At 39.4% G+C, this 19,150-nt stretch overlaps 1 protein-coding gene across 4 annotated transcripts in view; it reads left to right on the top strand.

Moving 5' to 3' along the window:
* Positions 1–14,932, top strand: part of DCBLD2 (discoidin, CUB and LCCL domain containing 2) — a 53,704-nt gene extending 38,772 nt beyond the window's left edge. The window contains exons 9-16 of one of the 4 annotated variants that reach the window (XM_054974740.1): positions 146–270; positions 2,903–3,050; positions 3,183–3,299; positions 3,620–3,745; positions 4,617–4,710; positions 5,217–5,266; positions 9,905–10,042; positions 10,355–14,932. In XM_054974740.1, coding sequence (XP_054830715.1) covers positions 146–270; positions 2,903–3,050; positions 3,183–3,299; positions 3,620–3,745; positions 4,617–4,710; positions 5,217–5,266; positions 9,905–10,042; positions 10,355–10,800 — 1,244 coding nt within the window. In that variant the 3' untranslated portion in view covers positions 10,801–14,932. Of the gene's footprint in view, positions 1–145; positions 271–2,902; positions 3,051–3,182; positions 3,300–3,619; positions 3,746–4,610; positions 4,711–5,216; positions 5,267–9,904; positions 10,043–10,354 lie in introns of all 4 variants that reach the window. The other 3 variants (XM_054974739.1, XM_054974743.1, XM_054974741.1) reach the window with 3 other exon arrangements.
* Positions 14,933–19,150: the final 4,218 nt, after the last annotated feature.

The following is a 19,150-nucleotide window of genomic DNA, read 5'->3' as shown; positions in this document are numbered from 1 at the left end:
ATTCCAAGGTCACTAATTTTGCCCAAAGCTCTACCCAGATGGTTTGCTGCTTAAGTGTGTATTATGCTTAAAGCACTGATAAACTTCAAAAAGGAACAACGTAGTTCTTGCCACGTGTTGTAAATGGGACCCTTCTTATTCACAGGTATCATTACTACTGGCTCCACCTTAGCAGAGTACTATTATTATGTCTCTGCCTACAGGATTCTGTACAGCAGTGATGCCCAGAAGTGGACAGTGTACCGAGAACCTGGTGTTGAGAGAGATAAGGTAACATTGCTCTATATTTTGTATGTTCACTCAAGTTGCAGTTTCAACTTAGGTGGGGAGACTATTGCATCTTCTTTTTATATAATGTTCTTGGGCTTGGATTGTTAGATCAATGAGGACACCACGTTAGCCAATATATATTGTACTTTACTATATGGGTAACTTGATATGTACTTGAGCCTCACTGAGGGTATCAAAATTAAAGTATTACCTCAACAAACAGAAAATTTGAATTTGGAACCTGAAGATATTCTGACTATTAGAATAGTCTGAATCTGAGACATGCTTATGTGTTAAATTTGAAACATAGACCACGTAGCAGCCAGTCCCTCACTGAAAAGGCAAAGCCTCACACACATTAAAATGGAAATATGCAGAAAGCTGCTAAATATGTTCTAGTGGTAGTTCCAGCATTTTGAAGAATTTGATAAAGGATCTGTCCTAAACATCTTTCTCTTGAAAACTTTGTATTAGAGGAGGTCTAGAGTTTTTACTTATTTTAGTATTTATGTAATGTTTAATATGTAATGTTTAATATTTGTGTAATGATCTGGTCCTTCTGATTTCTAGAGGGCTTGCACATTTTGGGAACTCACATCAGACACACCACAAAGAGGTTACCAAAATTCAGTAAAATCTATTGCAGCCTTGTTAGAAGAGAGCTCTTGTGATCTGTTATTTATGTTACTATATTATTTATGTAGTTATGACATAAATGAATGAGATCCAGCGATTGAATGTGGCAGAATTAACTACAGTATCCCATGGTAGCGTTGTCACATAGTAACTCTAGGCCATCATACATAAGCCCGGCCTGCAGCCCCCATTGCCTTGGTGGTAAACTGGAAAGATCAAAGTCTAAGGGCATTTATCTTGCCAAAACATTGGATTGAGGCCTTGTCAGTTAGTAGCTGTTCTTCCAAAAACCTCTTGCAACCAGTTTGCCTCAGATATGTTATTAACAGCACTCCCTTTGAATTCCGTCTGAGGTCAGCAGAGGGATTCAGATACTGGGCAAGACTATGTCTTCCTGTCACTTCCCAGACTTAAAGAACAGGTCAGAAAAACTCAGAGCCAAGCTACAAGTGACACCTGACACAGGTTTGACACTTGTCAGCTTCCCTCAGGTTTTGATGGGAAATGTAGGCATCCTGGTCTCGCAGCTGTAATGGAGAGCCAAGCTGTAAAACCAGGATGCCTACATTTCCCATCAAAACCTGAGGGAAGCTGACAAGTGTCCAACCTGTGTCAGGCGTCACTTGTAGCTTGGCTCTGAGAGTTGTCCTCATTTTGAGCCAGAGGAATCTAAATTGAATGATTAATCTGTAGCAAAGGGGGGGGAAATGATCCAACAGGGACTTTAATTCTAGTTTTTGACTGCCCTCTTCTGGGCTTGCAAGGTAAAATGCCCACTTGGTAGATTAACAGTGCAATCCTAAGCAAAGTTACACCAGTCTAAGCCCATTGATTTCAATGGGTTTAGACTGGTGTAACTCTGCTTAGGATTGCTCTGTAAATCTAGATGGTTGTAGTAAAATACAAAGCCCTGATAGTTTATATAGAGATCCTTTAGGCATTTTTGAAATGTTTAGGATTTTTAATGAGATCAGTCTAATTAAGATTGCTTGAATTAAAATTAGGCATTATAAACATTAACAGCTGTGGATTGAGAACTCTGTTGCATAGATTAATGTGAAAAAGAGGATTAAAATGGTCATATAATACTTACAAAAGTTGCCCTTTGGGTATGAGCCAACTTGTTGATCTTTAAAACTACACAGTATTATGTATTACAAATTGTTTTTTGACTATTTGGCTTCCAAATTTACAAAAATACAGAGAGATTTGCTATCCTTCCACTGGGCTCATAAAACAGAGATGTTCCGCCAGGCATATGGTTGAAGTCAGGGCATGGGTAGGTTCTCCTGCTGGTCTCCTCTTGTTGAGGGGGATTGAAACCCCCTCACCCCGGTTTCCCACTGATACATTTAATATTGGCTACCAGTTCCCATCTCGTGGGAAATTTTGGCTTGGGTAAAGCAGTACGTGCTGCTGCCTTGAGTTCTGTGTGATACTGCATTTTATGTCTTTTAATGTAATATTATTGCGATTATATTACATGATGTTATCCACTTTGAGCCTGCAAGCGGGCTCAAAGTGGATAACAAATTTAATAAATAAATAAAAATAAAACAAATTTAATAAATAAATAAATAAATAAATAAAAAAACAAAAACAAGTGCAGTGTCGTTCATGACCAATGAAGATTGAGGCCATGACATTTATTCTTTGAAGTTGCATCATACTGCATACATCAATCAACTTCTGAATTTATGTCTTCAAAATTATTTGCACAAGGTCGCTCATGACTGATGAAGATTCATATATTGAAACAGGAATGTAGCCAGCGTCCTGTCTTTGCTGTATGTGTTCTTTGTAGTTTGTCCACTTCTTAGAACATATGTCTAATTGCAGCAAGGATGTTTTTTGTAATTTTGTAATTATAATAATCTTTTTCACATTTTTGCAATCTTGTAATATATGTGCAGTCAATATTTTTCTTCATACATTTTATAATCATTCCCAGAACTCTGTTACTGTGTATAATTAAATCATCTCTGTAATTTTTTAGATATTTCAAGGCAACACTGGATATTATCAAGAAGTTCGTAATAACTTCATTCCACCCATTATTGCTCGTTTTGTTAGGATAAACCCTTTGAAATGGCACCAAAAAATTGCAATGAAAGTGGAACTGTTAGGATGTCAGTTTAGCATAGGTAAGTGAAATAGAATTTTGTTTGTTAGGAGTACCTGATTGAGTTCTTTGTGCCTTGTAAAATGCCAATTTCTTCTCTTCCATGGATAAAAATAAATTATTAATGACCTCTAGATTTCGATTTTATTTAAAGTTCGAGCTCCACAACACCCAGCCCCCAGGAGCAACAATGACTTTCCATTGCAGAGTGATAAAACAACCTTCACACCAGAAACCAAGAATACAAGAGTAACTCTAAGTGACACCGAAGGTACTGATATCTAAAGAATAGTATTGCAGCAGCATTATTTGTTTAATATTTGTTGGTTGGCACTCCTGTCCTCCACATTTGTATCAACATTTAATTTCAGTATCAGAAACCATGTTTCTGCACTGTAAATGTTTGTGACATTGTTCTGGAGGAAGTGGTCAGTGCACATTAATTCTACCAAGTCATTTGCTGGCACATCAGTTTTAGCAATTGTTTTTGTGGTAGAATAGAGTTAATGTAAAGCCTTTGGAGCATTGGATGTGCTATACTCTGTTGTGCAAATAAAGTTTCTAATTATATGATTTTGGTTTTATTTAAAGTTTGGGCTCCGAGACTTAGAATACCCCTACCTCCTAGGAGCAGCAATGACTTTCCCTTGCAGACTGATAAAACAACCTTCACACCAGAGATCAAGAACACAACAGTAACTCCCAGTGTAACTAAAGGTACTGATATTTAAGGAATAGTACTACAACAGGGTTATGCTTTGAATTAAATGTTAAATCTTTCTTGATTTCATTATTGTGTACATGGAGGGGACTGTATGGGAGGAGTCATGTATTCTTTGAATTTATTGCATTCATATAGTAGAGGTGGGTAATTACGGATGCCAGGCCCCCTCAACCTCCTGGCAGGGGATTGGGGCCTGGCACTAACCTGCGAGGATGACAGGTGCGCGCATGCAAAGTGCGCGCGCGCTCACGCAAATGTGATGATGTCATTTGTGACATCACCATGCGGCTGTTCTGCTCCAGAGCGGCTCAAAACGGATCCGTTTCGAGCGCTGTGGAGCGCCGGAACGCTCCGCAGCGCCCGAAACGGGCCCTGTTTGGGCACGCATCAGGCCTGTATTGCGCAGCGCCGCAGGGGAGCACACACAGAAGGTGCACGACCCCCTGCTGGCTAGGTAAGTGGGGCGGGGTGTGAGGGGCGGGGGAGGGGATCCCCTGTCCCCACCAGTGGTCTGGCATCCCTATGGGTAATTGATATATATAATTGTGTATTTACAAAGGAAACAGATTTTGAATAGAAACCTAGTACCCCAGGTGCTAAATAAGAATTTTTAAATGGTCCGTGAACTGAGAAGTGCAACCGAAATGGCAATAGTTTGTAACTAGTTAGTGAACAATTAAATAGTTCCTAGCTTAAAGCCCATTTACTTCAAGGGTGTAACACTGCCTAGGATGGCATTGTAAGAAGTATTGCATGGCTGTTTAAATTAGTTGTCTTGAATGCTTTTATAATTAAAAGTTAGGGATCTTACCAAAAAAAGCTTTTGAGGAGCCTACAAACTTTCATTTATTTAATGAGTTTCAGATGTGGCATTGGTAGCCGTTCTGGTTCCTGTTTTGGTCATGATCTTTACAACTCTCATCTTGATCTTAGTGTGTGCCTGGCACTGGAGAAACAGGTAAATGAATAGATGCTTTACACCCTATCCAGTGATAAAATATAGCACATGCATATAAAATGAGAAAATACTGATGTAATTCATTCAAAACAGGTAATGGTACGTATTTGAATGAGGAGTGCTTCAATCATTTTTATAATTTAATGGTATGTATGTGTGTTCAAAAAGTGTTCCAGGTAGTGTAGCATTTACTGAACCACTTCAGTGAAGAAGAAAGGTTGGAAAGGTTACACAGGCATTATTTGATGCTTACAGAAAATAAATGTATGACACCTTCAGTGAATGGTACTGTTTTTGCTTATTTTGGTGGAATGCAGTACAAAGGAGAACAATTCCTTTACAATTAAATATTCTTTTTGTTCTCCTGGGAAAAGGTTTGTAATAGAAGCCTTTGTCTGTGCTTAAAAACTGGCACCAGCAGACTTTTTTTCTCAAATAACTTGTTTCGTGTTTGTATTAATTATGAATGTACATTGATAATGCAAATGAACTTTCATCCATTTCAGAAAGAAAAAAGCAGAAGGAACCTATGATATACCTTATTGGGATCGTGCAGGTAATATAATAGAATATGTAGATGTGATGTTAAGTGCTGAGATTAAAATACATTCTTGTGGCTCGTTTCTGCTAGCAATAAATGGGTAATTATTATGCTCCAAACCTAATACAGGAGCTTATCTGAGTTGGGATGAAACTCAGTGTTGCATTTATGGTGTGTATGTAAGATGCAGGTTACTTCTGTCACATGCCAAGTGGCTCTCATTTTCCATCAGAGTAGTTGTAGCTAGTAATTACTTCAGAATGAAGAGTACAAATACCTTTAAGCTACAATATGGCCTCAGCTATCCCTCCAATACTAAGAGCATTAATAAGAGAGTTGGAAATTGACTCACATTCTGTAGCTTTCAGTACCAGTTATAGGCTGTGGACACACAACTTTACTTCTAAACTTTCTTCTTCCGGCTAGTACTGCATATCCTATTTGATATTCCCACTTAGAAGACTTGTTGCAGTCTGAAATTTAACATGTCCAAGAATGAACTTCCCATCTTTTCTCCAAAATCTTCTTTTCTCATGTACTTTGCATAGCCTTTGACAATAACACTGTATACCCTGTAGAAAAGGCACAATGCTTTGTCTTTATTTATTTAAAACTTATGCCCGGTCTTACCTCCTCAAACTCAAGGCACCAGGCAAGCCTCAATGGAAAGAGCATTCCAGGAGCAAGGTGCCACTATTTAAAAAGCCGTCTCAGGTTGCCACCCACCTCACCTCTGAAGATGGGGGCATGGAAAGCAGGGCTTAACAAGTAGGCTGAACAATATGGCAGGAGGTGGTCCTTCAAATACCCTGGACCCAAAGCATTTAGGGCTTTAAAGGTAAGAACCAGAACTTTGAATTGAGCCTGGAAACAAATGGGCAGCCAGTGCAGATCTTCCAGCACAAGGGTGATATGATCCCTGTATCCTACCCTTGGCAGTGGCCTGGCTACTGCGTTTTGGAAGAGCAGAAGTTTCTGGACCATTTTCAAAGGCAGCCCCAGATAAAGCACATGACAGTAACTAACCCTAATCTGGACACAGTGGAAAAGAGCAATCGTCCAGTAGCATCTGTAAGACTAACAAAGACTAAGACTGGACGATTGCTCTTTTCCACTGCTACAGACAGACTAACACGGCTACCCATCTTGATCTAATCTAGATAAAATCAGAATGTGGATCACTGTGGCCAGATCATGCTTTTCGAGGAACAGCCGTAGTCATTGAATTAAAGGCACACATTGTAGATTTAAAAGTGAACATAATTTTAAGATTCCTGTTAAGAAAATCACACAGAATTTAAAAATCAGATAAGAATAAACAACTGATTATTCTCTCTCCTTGATTTCCCATATACAATTTTTTTACTAATCTACGTCAATGCTTTCTTTTACAACAAGGGTAAAAATATCTCTCTCCCTCTCCACCTACTTTGTGAAAACTCTGCTTTACGATCTGGTTGTCTGTTGTGTAGAATATTTCAAACTTACCTTATTTACTTTATTTATACCCCAGGGTGACTTACATAATTTTTCTCTTCTTCATTTTATCCCCACAACTTCCCTGTGAAGTAGGTTAGGCTGAGAGTGTGCGGCTGGCCCAAGGTCACCGAGAGAGCCTCCATGGCAGAGTGGGGATTCGAACCTGGTTCTTACAGATCCTGGTCCAAACACTGAACCATGCTGGCTCCCTTCTCCGGTCTTCCATTATCACACCTCAGCCTTGTTACTTCTGTCCATCACTCTGCAGTCAGAATCATCAGTATTTTTCTTATGGTAATTCTGATCATATGATGTCTCTCCGTAAATCTGTATATTGGAGAAAGTCTCCTGATCCCTGAATCAGTGCTGCTCATTCTCCCTTAGGTAAATCTGGCTTCCCTTTAAATCTGTTCTCCATATCCACCTTTTGTATGAAGTTTTTGCCACAATCTCCAAGTCTATAGATGTCACTGAAACTCAGCCTGAGCATGTGTAACTGAGATTAACACACATTCTTCCTTTGTTGAAGCCCATCTCCGTTCCCTACCTGTCTCCTTTTATGTCACATTCTTTCAGGCAGGGATGCTTCCTCCTGTGCTCTGTACATGGTTACCGATGGCCCTTTTTACTAAGTAGTTTCAGGAGTGATGAACAGGAAAGTTGGATATTGCTTAGGTATAATACTGTTCTGCATTTACAGCTACAAGACCTAATAGAGAGAGCACTAAATCTTTGGCCTGTGGGGTCCTACAAGGTTCTTGTCCTATCCCCATGCTTTTAAACATCTATATGATACTGCTGTGTGAGGTCATCCAGAGATTTGGGCTGGGTTGTCACCAATATGCAGATAACACTTAGCTGTATCTTACACTTCAAGCTGATCCCATGGAGGCTATAGAATCCCTGAACCAGTGCCTGAAAGCAGTTCTGGAGTGGATGCAGGCTAATAAAATAAAACTTAACCCCAACAAGACAAGAAGTGGGACTGGTGAGAGGAAGGTCTGACCCAGGATTCAAGGTGTCACCTGTTCTGAATGGAGTTGCTCTGCACTTGAAAGAACAAGTCCATAGTTTAGGGACACTCTTGGACCCAGACTGATTGCTGGATAAGCAGGTGGCAACTGTGGCTAGAAGTGCCTTTTACCAGCTTCAACTGGGTAGACAGCAGCAGTTGTTCCTGGGCAGGAAAGATCTGGTTACTGTGGTACATACCCTAGTTACATCTAGATTAGACTACTGCAATGCGCTGTACGTGGGAGTGCCCTTGACAAGTGTTCAGAAACTTCAGTGCAGAATACTACAGCCAGAATGTTGACTGTATTGGGTCATAGGGAACGTATTACTCCAGTCCTACACTAGCTCTTGTACCAGGCACAATTCAAGGTGCTGGTGATGACATTTAAAACCCTGTATGGTTTGGGACCTACATACATGAAGGACTGACTACTCCCTTATGAACCTACCCAACCACTGTGGTCACCTTTGGAGGCCATTTATCAGATTGCCCCCACCTTTTGAGATTAGGCAGATGGCCGCCTTCCCAGAGGGGGCCTTCCCAGTAGTTGCATCAAAACTCTGGAACTCTCTCTCCTGTCCCCTTCTGTTGCTGTCTTCTGCCAGCAGGTGAATACTTCGTATTTCACTAGGCGTTCCTTCAGTGAGCCCTTCTGTCTGCCAGTATTTTAACTATTATTTTTATCATTTGTATTCATTTTAAATTCTGGCTTTAAATTGCCTTAATTATGTATCTATGGGTTTTAATGGCTTTTATGAGAATATTTTAATTTGTATGTTTTAAATTTGTTAGTTGTCTTGGTGGCCCTGTGTGGGCAGAAAGGTGAGGTAAATCTTTTGTTAATAAATCCTCTCATACTTGCCATAAGCTCCTTGGGTGTCTGTGGCAAATGTTGGGTACTGATGACCTTACAGTACTAATCTCACTGTAAGATGGATCTAAGTTGTGGTGACAAGACATTAAGTGTTCTATAAAAATACAAGAGGGGAACCCTGAGGACTTATTGGGGAAAGAAATCCCATTTTCCTTACCACCACATTTATATTTTCCTCTCATCTCCAGTTCTTGGCTCCCCGTCCTCCAATGCTCTTCCTAACTCTGACTTGCCTCTGCCTACCTGCTTAGATTTCCCTGTTCAATAGCTTGCCTCTTTTCCCCTCCCCCCAACATAGTGAAATGAGAGAAGTAAGCAGGAAAGGTAAGTTGGAGTCAGCTTTAGCTTCCTTTCCTTTTTGTTCTTAATGTCTGTGTTTGCATTTTTTGCACACCCTTTATGTTTCCATGGCCAGTCTGACCATGCTGTGGCAACCAAAAATATCATCCAAACTCAAAGTTGTTTTGCAGTGTCTGAAGATGTTGATATTAACATTTGAAGGGGTTGTGCTCCAAAATTAGTTATTTTTTTAAAAAAAAAATTGTAAAGTTGTGCTTCCCCAGGGTTGCAGAACTCTGCATTGTAACTGTGGCTGATTCTGTTGCCGGGATTATACAGGGGCTAGCCTATGGCTAATGAGATTTCATTTGAGATGAAATGTTAACCAACTTTTCATTTGAATATAATTATAAGAATGAGAAACAATAATGTGTATTGTTTTAAATATTTAAATAGTTCTGTCCTAATGATCCAAGTTTTGCTTAAATTATTTGCTGATTGTCAGTATCTGCACAAAATACTACTCTCCATGCAATCAAAAATTTGTTTCCATATGTTTATTTATTTAGAAAAAAATTACTCTTCTCCTCCAGGAACCTTCCCCTGGCAGCATACAAAATAAACATAATAAAAACAAACCATTTAAGGATATTAAAAACCCAACCCAGCATAAATATAAACCATTAAAACAGACCACTGACAGCTTAAAATAACACTTTCCAGACTAAAATAGTATAAAATAAACAGAGTAAACTAGTTTCATAGGTGAAGTCCATTCTTCTTATACGGCAAACCTCACTCTATCCTGAATCTGACCTTGGATTCTGAGAATGTGGGTGCATTATGAACCGAGTCCCCTGTTGTCTTGACATAAAGTAATCAGGAATATTTTTGTAAGGAATTTGCCAAAGGTAATGAAATGCATATGATACAGGTTTGAGTAACTTTCCTTATGTCACTTGTAACTGAGGCATGAGAATTTCTCCTTCTTCATATCTTGATATAGGCTGGTGGAAAGGAATGAAGCAGTTTCTTCCTGCCAAGTCTTCAGAGCACGAGGAAATGCCTGTTCGTTATAGCAGCAGTGAAGTGAATTGCCTTAGATCACGAGAAGTTACAACCATGTTACAAACACAGTCTGCAGGTATTTGGACTTCCAAGATGGATTTTGAGTTATGTGAATTTAAACCAAAATATTTAAGGTACCTTTATCTCTGAAAAAGAAACCTTTATTATTTTTCCTCATATCCTTCCTCTCTCTTTAAAAGCAAAAATTAATGTTAAATGTAAAAGGTACTGGTTCACACACATGGTGGGAAATACTGATTCATACAAATGATCCCATGCGCTCATGTCTTATAAGGAACAGGCTGCATATGCTTTATGATTTAGCAATATAAAGCATTGTATTGCAGATAAAAAAATCTTTCTGTTGTTGAACTTGTTCACTTTGTAGAATATGCACAACCATTGGTGGGAGGAATTGTTGGCACACTTCATCAGAGGTCTACCTTTAAACCAGAAGATGGGAAGGAAACAAGCTATGCTGATATGGATCCTTACAACTCACCCGAGCAAGAGATTTATCATGCATATGCCGAACCACTACCAATATCTGGACCAGAATATGCAACCCCAATAGTAATGGATATGTCCAGTCACCCTGCAGCTCCTCCAGGCATCTCTTCTGTGTCTACTTTCAAGGCTTCAGGGAATCCAGCCCCTCCCATAGTGGGAGCTTACAATAAACTTGTTTCCAGGGCTGACAGTTCATCACCCACCCATGTACTGTATGATACTCCCAAGGGGATGCCAGGACTACTTAATCCCTCAGATGAATTGTTATATCAAGTGCCACAGATCATGCCACATTCCACAGGAAGTAAAGAAGATGTTAGTTAGAGTACTTTTAAATGTAAAATCCTTTGAAGGTGACTTTTAAAAAATAATTCAGACTTTTTTGTGTTTAAGCAAAATCTGAGATCTGAGGCCAAAATTACCCCTTTTGTGGGTCTATTCACAACTACTGCTTTCCTTTTCATAAAATGATGTGCTTTCCATTCACTACTGATCGGTACTGCTAGACTGGTACAAGAACCTTGTAAAAATGTCCATTTACTGAGTGTAAATAAATAGCTCACAGCAGACACATAAATACTCCAAGTCAGTGCTGTGTGGTGAAAGTGCCAGAAAAAGCAAGGTACTGTTCTCGACACAAACAATATTTTTTGAAGTCACTAAAGCCTACTGTTCTGATTTAATTAGTATCTAACCCAGACTGATCTTCATACGTTTCTACAAATGCATAATACAATTGAAAATATTAATAAATTATTGCACCTCCTGTAACATGAGTGAATGGCAATGGTTTTACTGATTTTGGTAAGTGAAGTTGATTCCTAAACTTATTTTCTTTAATGAAATCAATTGCTAGCTTAGAGCAGTGATCTAAAACATGATACCTATTGGTGTCATGGTGTTTGTCAGTAGGTTTTCTGGTGCCTATGTACTTCTTTTAAAAAGCATATCTTCCCTAAAGCAAAGAGCCAGTCCTGGTGCAAGAAGTGCTTTGTGTGTGCAAGAAACACCCGCCCGTTCAGAAAGAATTGCCTCCTATCACAGGAGCCTTGGTTTCCTTCCAACATTTTTTAATCCCATGTCCCTGACCAGGATAGCCCAGGTGAGCCAGATCTTGTCAGATCTCAGAAGCTAAGCGGGATCAGCCTTGGTTAGTAATTGTATTTTGCCCTCTTCGGGGCATGGAGCAGGGGTCACTGGATGTGTGGGGAGAGAAGTAGTTGTGAATTTCTGCATTGTGCAGAGGGTTGGACTAGATGACCTTGGAGATCGCTTCCAACTCTATGATTCTATGAATGGGAGACCTCCAGTGAAGACTATGGTTGCAGAGGCAGGCAATGGCAAAGCACCTCTGTTAGTCTCTTGCCAGGAAAACCACACCAGAGGTTGCCATAAGTCAGCCATAACTTAAGGCACTCTCCGTCACCTATCCCATGACAGCCATTTTGTGATGGTGTCCACTGGCTGTTTTCAAAATTCCAGAAATGCCCAGAGGCTCCTCAAGATTGGGGACTCCAGTTCAGAGTTATCACAAATCTCTAGGAAGTTTGAATTTGTTGAGTCAGCATTCACTTTGCACTGATCTTCACAGAGGATATGAGTGAGTGCTAATTCATTGCCTCTTGAGTTGCTCTGTCATGGCTCTAAAAATCTTTGAGTAGTATTTAATAATTATTTTTACCTCCACTGTATTTGTAAAAGTGCCAACTTGTGGTAACCCCATAGGGTTTTCAACGTAGGAGACTTTAGAGATGGTTTACCATTGTCTGCTTTTGCGCAGGAATCCTGGACTTCCTTGGTGCTCCTATCCAAATTCTAACCAGGGCTGATCCTTCTTAGCTTCCAAGATTTGATGAGATCAGGCTAGCCTGGGCCATCTGGAGTAGGGCTTCCCTCTCTACTAGCCTACATAACAAACCAAGTAAAATCTTTGGGCCTCAAGTAATTGAAATTTACCTCCCTTTGTACGTGGGGGTAGTTTGAGGAACTTGAAAACTAAAAATGTAACTCATAAGGAAAAAAAACTCCTTATGGCTCCTTGGAGAGTAGAAAGAATTAAATTCATTTAAAATGAATGAATACATTTAAAATGAAGGAAGAGATATGTTCAGCTCTTTAAAGTCTAAGCACATGAAAACAGTTGTGCATGCATTTGGAGGCGTAAATCCATTGCTGCACCATTTGCTTTCTCGACTTGTCTTTGGATATTGATATGCCTTAAGGAGGGCATGGATACATTTGGATACCCTCGAGCCTTTCAAATATGAAGCTTCCTGGCCACTGGAATTAAACAAAGTATCAACCGTAACCATTTTGGCCTTTGATATATTATCAAGATTCTTTTCAACCCTCTAGATTCTGCAGGTTTCAATCAGTTAGTGTGGTCTTTTTTTAAAATAAAAGATTATTTCCTTCCAATTTCTAGTGACATTAATTTTTTCCAAAGATTTTATATACTTGAACCAGTTAGTAACTTTTTGTATGATGAAAAGTTAAAGAAATAGCTATATATGACATTACATTTCAAACCCCCTTTTGCCACATTTAAAACAATTGTCAGGAGAAAAGCACAGCCTCTTGTTAAGGGGACATGAAAGGAATGCTTTTTTATTCTAGTGTAATGGCACTGTAGTGAGGATGTTGAATAGATAAATGTGATAACTCTAAGCAATAGCCCAGTTTTATGGACTCTTCATGTTGTATGAACATAAAAATTCAGTGGAGCATTGTGTATTTTTCTGGTGGTCTGTATTGTCAAATGCACAATATATTTCATTGCAGGTGGCTGGTAGAGTTAATCATGACAATCACAACTGTTAAAAGTATTAGTACTCCTTAGCCCAAATTTATTAGCATAGGTTTGCTCATGTGCCTTCTTCCATTTGTATATTTTTTTATTTATAAAAGTGATACATAACTTATTTTTATCCTTTAACCGCGGTACACCAGAGCTAAACAGCTGACCTAAGAAAACAGTCAGAATATGTGTATATGTAGGGCCAAGCTACGCATGACGAAAGACACTTGCCTGGCAAGTGGATTGAGTGGAGGGCAAGTGAACAGGGAGAAATACACTTGCCATTCAAGTGTCATTTGTCACTTGTAGCTTGGCCCGTAGACTCTGTCCCATGGTCTAGTCAGTAAGTTCACGTTTCATTTGATTCACTGATACGTTCTAATATCTGCCAGCTTGGATTTATGAAGTTCTTAGGAATATATTAATCTCAGACCTGTCAATATCTGCCATGTTGTTGCAGTCCCAGTCTTAAAATCCGGCACTTTGATGAGATGTGTGAGTAACATATGATGATATAATCCACAGATGTCACAATAGCATGTACACTCATCAAAGTGAGGGGGTTCTGTGACTGAATGATTAATTTTTGGAAGGAAAAGAGGGTAACATTAGGGCTGTGCACACCTTCCAAGCCTATCATACCTCTTTTTCTCGGTTCTTTCTGGTTCCAGGAAAGCTAAATTCTTTAGAAAATCAAAATCACACAGTTGAACAAAATGAGGCAGACCAAAGTAGTAAAATACATCTGTCATTCTGATCACAAGAGCTGGTTTCCCTTAACAGCAAATGTTCATACGCACATACCCCTACATCGTAATCCTGTTCATTTGTTAATTAGTAAAGTTTAACAAGTCTGGATTGAATCACAATGGCTGTTTCATTAGGGTGCATGTTTTGATCGTTACTTCTCTTTGCAAGCGTATTTCCTCTCAGATTCAAAACATGAAAAACCAAAGGTTTACACATTTCACAAATTAGGGCAACTTTGTTGGAATTAATATGCAGACCAAACCCCACAGATTTTTGGTGTGCTGGCTGCACAAGCAAACTTACCTTCAATGGTATGATTCAGGAAGAACCTGCCAGCACATAAAATGTTACGACAGTAAAAAAAAGGGGGACTGTGGGGGACTATGCGGGGAACTGAATGTATCAAAATTAAATACATCAACAAGATGAAAACTGAGCTTTCTTGATTCGCTGCCCTGTATTTTAGGCACTAACTTATTGATTCATGAATGTAAAACACACAGCACAGACAACTGTCACAGTAAGTGCTTGGTTGTTTTCTTTTCTCTTAGGCCCAGTATTGATATTGTGTCTAGTACGTTGTCTTAAGGGTACGCAGAGGGGTCTGTGTTTTAGCGCAGAGAGAGGGGTGCAAACAATGTTGAGTGATTATTTTCCTAGAATGTACTTTCTTACCTCAGCATGTTCTGTAGTCACTCTGTATTTGTATATGTTGCTAGAATTTAGACTATATGAATAGTGATTTTTTAAAAATGTATGTTAAAACCTTTTAAATAAAATGCACAACATGGAAATCATGGTTATTTTATATAAACGTTGTCCTTGTACATTGTAAATCAGGAAAATAATCTGATTCAGTTTTTGATATTCTTAGATATCCCAGCCAGTTGGCAGGCAAATTGCCTCAACCTGCTGCCGAATACCTCCTTTTCAAGAGATGCATAATTTCAATTCGGTGTCATAAAAAGGCTTTGTGAGTATTTGATCCTTAGTGGAAATGGAGGTTGTAGCTCTGACACCAAGAACCTAATCCTCTTCTTCTGTGTGGCACAGAGGCTCAAGTTGCTTTCTGCCATAGCTCCTGTCAGCCTTCCTTGCGATACCGTTTTGCCCGCGAACAAGTATACTACTGCTTTTATGAATAACAGGCTTTATGCAATATACTGCTCATTCTGTTTTGAATAGAACATTTGTTAAAGCTTTTTGATTGACTAGTTTCTGTGAAGCATTTTAAAAATAAATTAATATATAAGGCCCTTGTGTGAGGAGGCATGGATAGATTAATCTTAAGAACATTAGAAGAGCCTTGCTGGATCAGACCAGTGGTCCATCTGGTCCAGCATCCTGTCCCACATAGCAGTCAGCCAGTTACTCTGGAGGGCCATCACCAGAGCTCAGAGGCTGATGCCTTCCCCGATGTTGCCTCCTGGTACAAATGTTCAGTCACCACGGCTACTAGTCCTGATAGGCCCATCCTCTATGAGCCTGTGAAAGCTGTCTTCGCCTGTGACCGTCACTACCGCCTTTGGCAGTGAAATCTACATCTTAATCACTTGTGTAAAAAAACGTATTTCCTTTTGTCTGTCTTGAATCTTGAAGCCATTGGCTTCATTGCATGCTCTTGAGTTCTAGTACTTGGAGAGAATAAGCTCTCTCTGTCCACTCTCTCTGCCCCATTCATAATTTTATAATGTCTCCCCTTCGTTGTCTCTCTTTTAAACAGAGAAGTCTCAGGCTCTCCAGTCTTTCCTCATAGGAAAGTTGCTCTACTTCTTAATCTGCTTGATTACTCTCTTCTGTACTTTTTCCAGCTCTGCAATGTTCTTTTGGAGATACGGTGACCAGAGTTACAGACAGTCTTCCAAATGAGGCTGCACCCGTACATCTATACATGATACTGGCCATTTTATTTTCAATCCTTTTCTTAATAATCCCCAGCATAGAGTTCACCTTTTTTCACTGCTGTGACACACTGGGTTGATGTTTCCATGGAGCTATTCACTATGACCCCAAGGGCTCTTTTCTTCTGTCTCAGCAAGTTCCGATCCTATTAGCATATACTTGAAGTTCGGGTTTTTTGTTCCAATGTGCATCGCTATACACTTACCCTGCATTGAACTTCATTTGCCTCATTGTCACCCACAATTTGTGGATATCCTCCTGGAGCGCTTTACAGTTGGTGTTAGTTTTCACCAATCATTCTGGATTAACCATTATGATAAGAATTGTAGAGGGAGAGTGAAACATTGTGATGTGTTCACTGTGATATGTCATCTGCAAAATGACAGCCTATATGATATCCCCCTTTCCTGCTAATTGGGTTTACGTACCTGTATAAATTTATTTTGCTTTTAATCATGAAATAGGATCAAGTGTTTTATAAGGCACTGAAGCCCTCTTCTTAGCCTTTGGCCCTGATTGGTTGAGCTGGCGTGGAATGCTCACAAACATTCCAAATGTTCAGAGAACAAAGACTAGAAGACTGTTCATAGTTCAGTTTCTGTGAAGGTATAGATAATACATGTTTGACCAAGATTTTCATGTTTTAGTGCAGAACCTAGTGATAACTGAAGACACAGAAAGGGCCCCAGCAGGCTGTCCAGAGAGAAGATGCTTTGAAGACTACAGAGAACAAAATTGCCCTCTTCTCTCAGTACAGTACAGCTCTGCTGACAAGAAGAGGCAGGTTGGGTGATTTCCCACCCTTCCCCCTCTACACTGCAGCCCCCCTCCTATTAGTTCCCTAAGATGCCATAATCTCTGCAATCAACGTTCCCAAAGTCAAATAGGATAGCCTGGGGGGAGAAGAGAACAATGACAAGATCTATTATCATAAGAGCCTTTTGCTGATAAATTGATACCACCCATTCACAGTCACTGACCTGTTTTCTCAGGAGCAGGAACTGACCATAACTTTTTGGTCAAATTCCAGTTTCATGATCAGTCTCTGCTGATTGTAGTTGGCGATGGAAGTGTTTCTCACTGTATTTTCTGAACTGTATAGTGCTTCTACATGTTGTGTATTTCGTTGCAGAGAGGATAATGAAATGGAAGATGGTGTATTCTTTCTAAAAGCTACTTTTGCTATGAAAAATGTGCTAATGAAGACAGACATATTAATGAACAGATTCATGTATAACCCTACTTATACTGACAGCTTCTTCCTTTGCAAGCTATCCGTTTCTTGCTACATGCTGTTTTCCCTGGGAAGCTTTCATGAACAATCACTACCACAGATGGTATGTAAAAGACCTGTAATCCATATTGCTGTTACTTGAGAACTCCCATGAACTTTTAACCTAGCTGGGAACATCCACTACACCAAATGCTTATAATAGGGCAGTCTTCTTACTTAGAGAAATAAAGTTACTGTGTTCAGACAAGTTCACACTTGTCTAGAGCTGTTCAAACTGCAGGTTTGTATAACTGAATGTTCCTCCATACAAAAAGCATCTTGTACCCAGAAAACTAGCATGGCAGTAAGAAGCTTGGCTAGAACCCTCTTCCTGGATATCTATGTGGAAGGAGACCTTTTTTAAAAAAATGAAGGAGCACTGAACTGTGTGAGGCTCCCACTGGCTTTCTGAAGCTGTAGAGCCCAGAGAGATGCCTACTTTCCTCAGTGTGAACTAAGCCTCACCGCTCCAAAGCAAGAAACAGATTAAAAAATGGGAGAATGCAGTCTATTCTTGATTTTCCAAAGTAGGTTTGATCTGATTTGATTTAAAAGCTATAAAATCTAACACAACGCTGAAGTCTCATTTTCCTTGATAACATACCAGACAATTTTTTTTCTGCTTGAGGCTGTTGAAGTTTATTTTTTAAAGGGTGGGACACTTGTATAAACACACTTTGTTGCAGATATAACCATGCTGAATCTGTATGTATAGTCTTTTTGGTGGCATTTATTTTTCTTAAGTAAGGCTATGTATTTTGGAAATCTCCCTAAGCACATTTGGTAGCGGATGCAAAATTTATCATCTGGTTTTGGTCCTTTGAAAATATACTAGTTCTGCCTACGACAAAAAGCCTTGACTGTCTAGATAATGTCCATTGATTTCACAAGTCCAAGGTGGTGCTGAATAAGATTTCCACTAGGCAGCACCTGACCTTGCTTTTCCCCAATGACATGCAGATTTAGGATAAGTTTGTGGGAAATGATTATTTATTAAGAGCTGTGTAATCCATGAAAGGCGTAATTCTCAGCATATGCACCCAGCCTTATTTACAAGCTCTTGTTGTACAAAATTGAGATACTGGAATTCTAAATAAGATAGAAACACTAACAGTAATATCTATAGCATTCAGAGTGTTTTACAACATATTCTATCAATACAGCTGCCATCTGAACTGATTTCCTTCTCTGCTGTAATCAAGCTGTAATCATTTTGCATTGTACCTTTACATCCAGACTTCCTACTTTGCAGCTTCCCACGTACCCTCTGACTAGGATATAAGGGCTCTGGGATCTCCATTCCTACTTGTATTTGATGAAGGGAGCTTGATTCCTGAATGCTTATACCCTAAAAAATCTCATTGGTCTTTAAGGTGCTACCAAGAACGAAGAATGAATTTAGCAATTCCTTAGCTCAGAATATGAACCTCCAACTTATCAGTCAGAGGCACACAGTATCTATAGGTCCGCGCTACTCATAAGTTCTAGTTTACAAGGTTGGTTTCTCTTGGAATATAACCTGTCTTTTATCAGAATTCTATCAGGTACATAGGTCTCACCTAATAAGCCAGTATAAGGTAATTTTGCAGCAGTCAGAAAACAAATTTGATCCAGTTAAACCACACACAAGTATTTTCAGGCTTTAGTGGGGAGGGGGAGGTGGAAAGGGGAGGCTTATTGTTTTAGCATGAAATCTTAGATACAAATATAGCAAGATTAGCCTCAATAAGCAAACTGGCCCTGCTTAATTACAGGGTTGTCCAGCAACTACTTAAAAGATTAACAAAACATTTCAGCATGAGCTTTTGTGAATCAGAGCACATGATGCATGGAAGTATACAGCCATAAACTTAGTTAAATATTTATTCCTCCTCCTGATAAGCATTTAATCAAGTCTAGGGATATATAGCAGCCTGAATCATTCAGATTTAGCCTGAGATCGTGAGAACAGG

Source organism: Eublepharis macularius, chromosome 3 (genome assembly GCF_028583425.1).
Source record: "Eublepharis macularius isolate TG4126 chromosome 3, MPM_Emac_v1.0, whole genome shotgun sequence".
Taxonomy (NCBI): Eukaryota; Metazoa; Chordata; class Lepidosauria; order Squamata; family Eublepharidae; genus Eublepharis; species Eublepharis macularius.
This window is presented reverse-complemented; position numbering and strand designations above follow the sequence as displayed.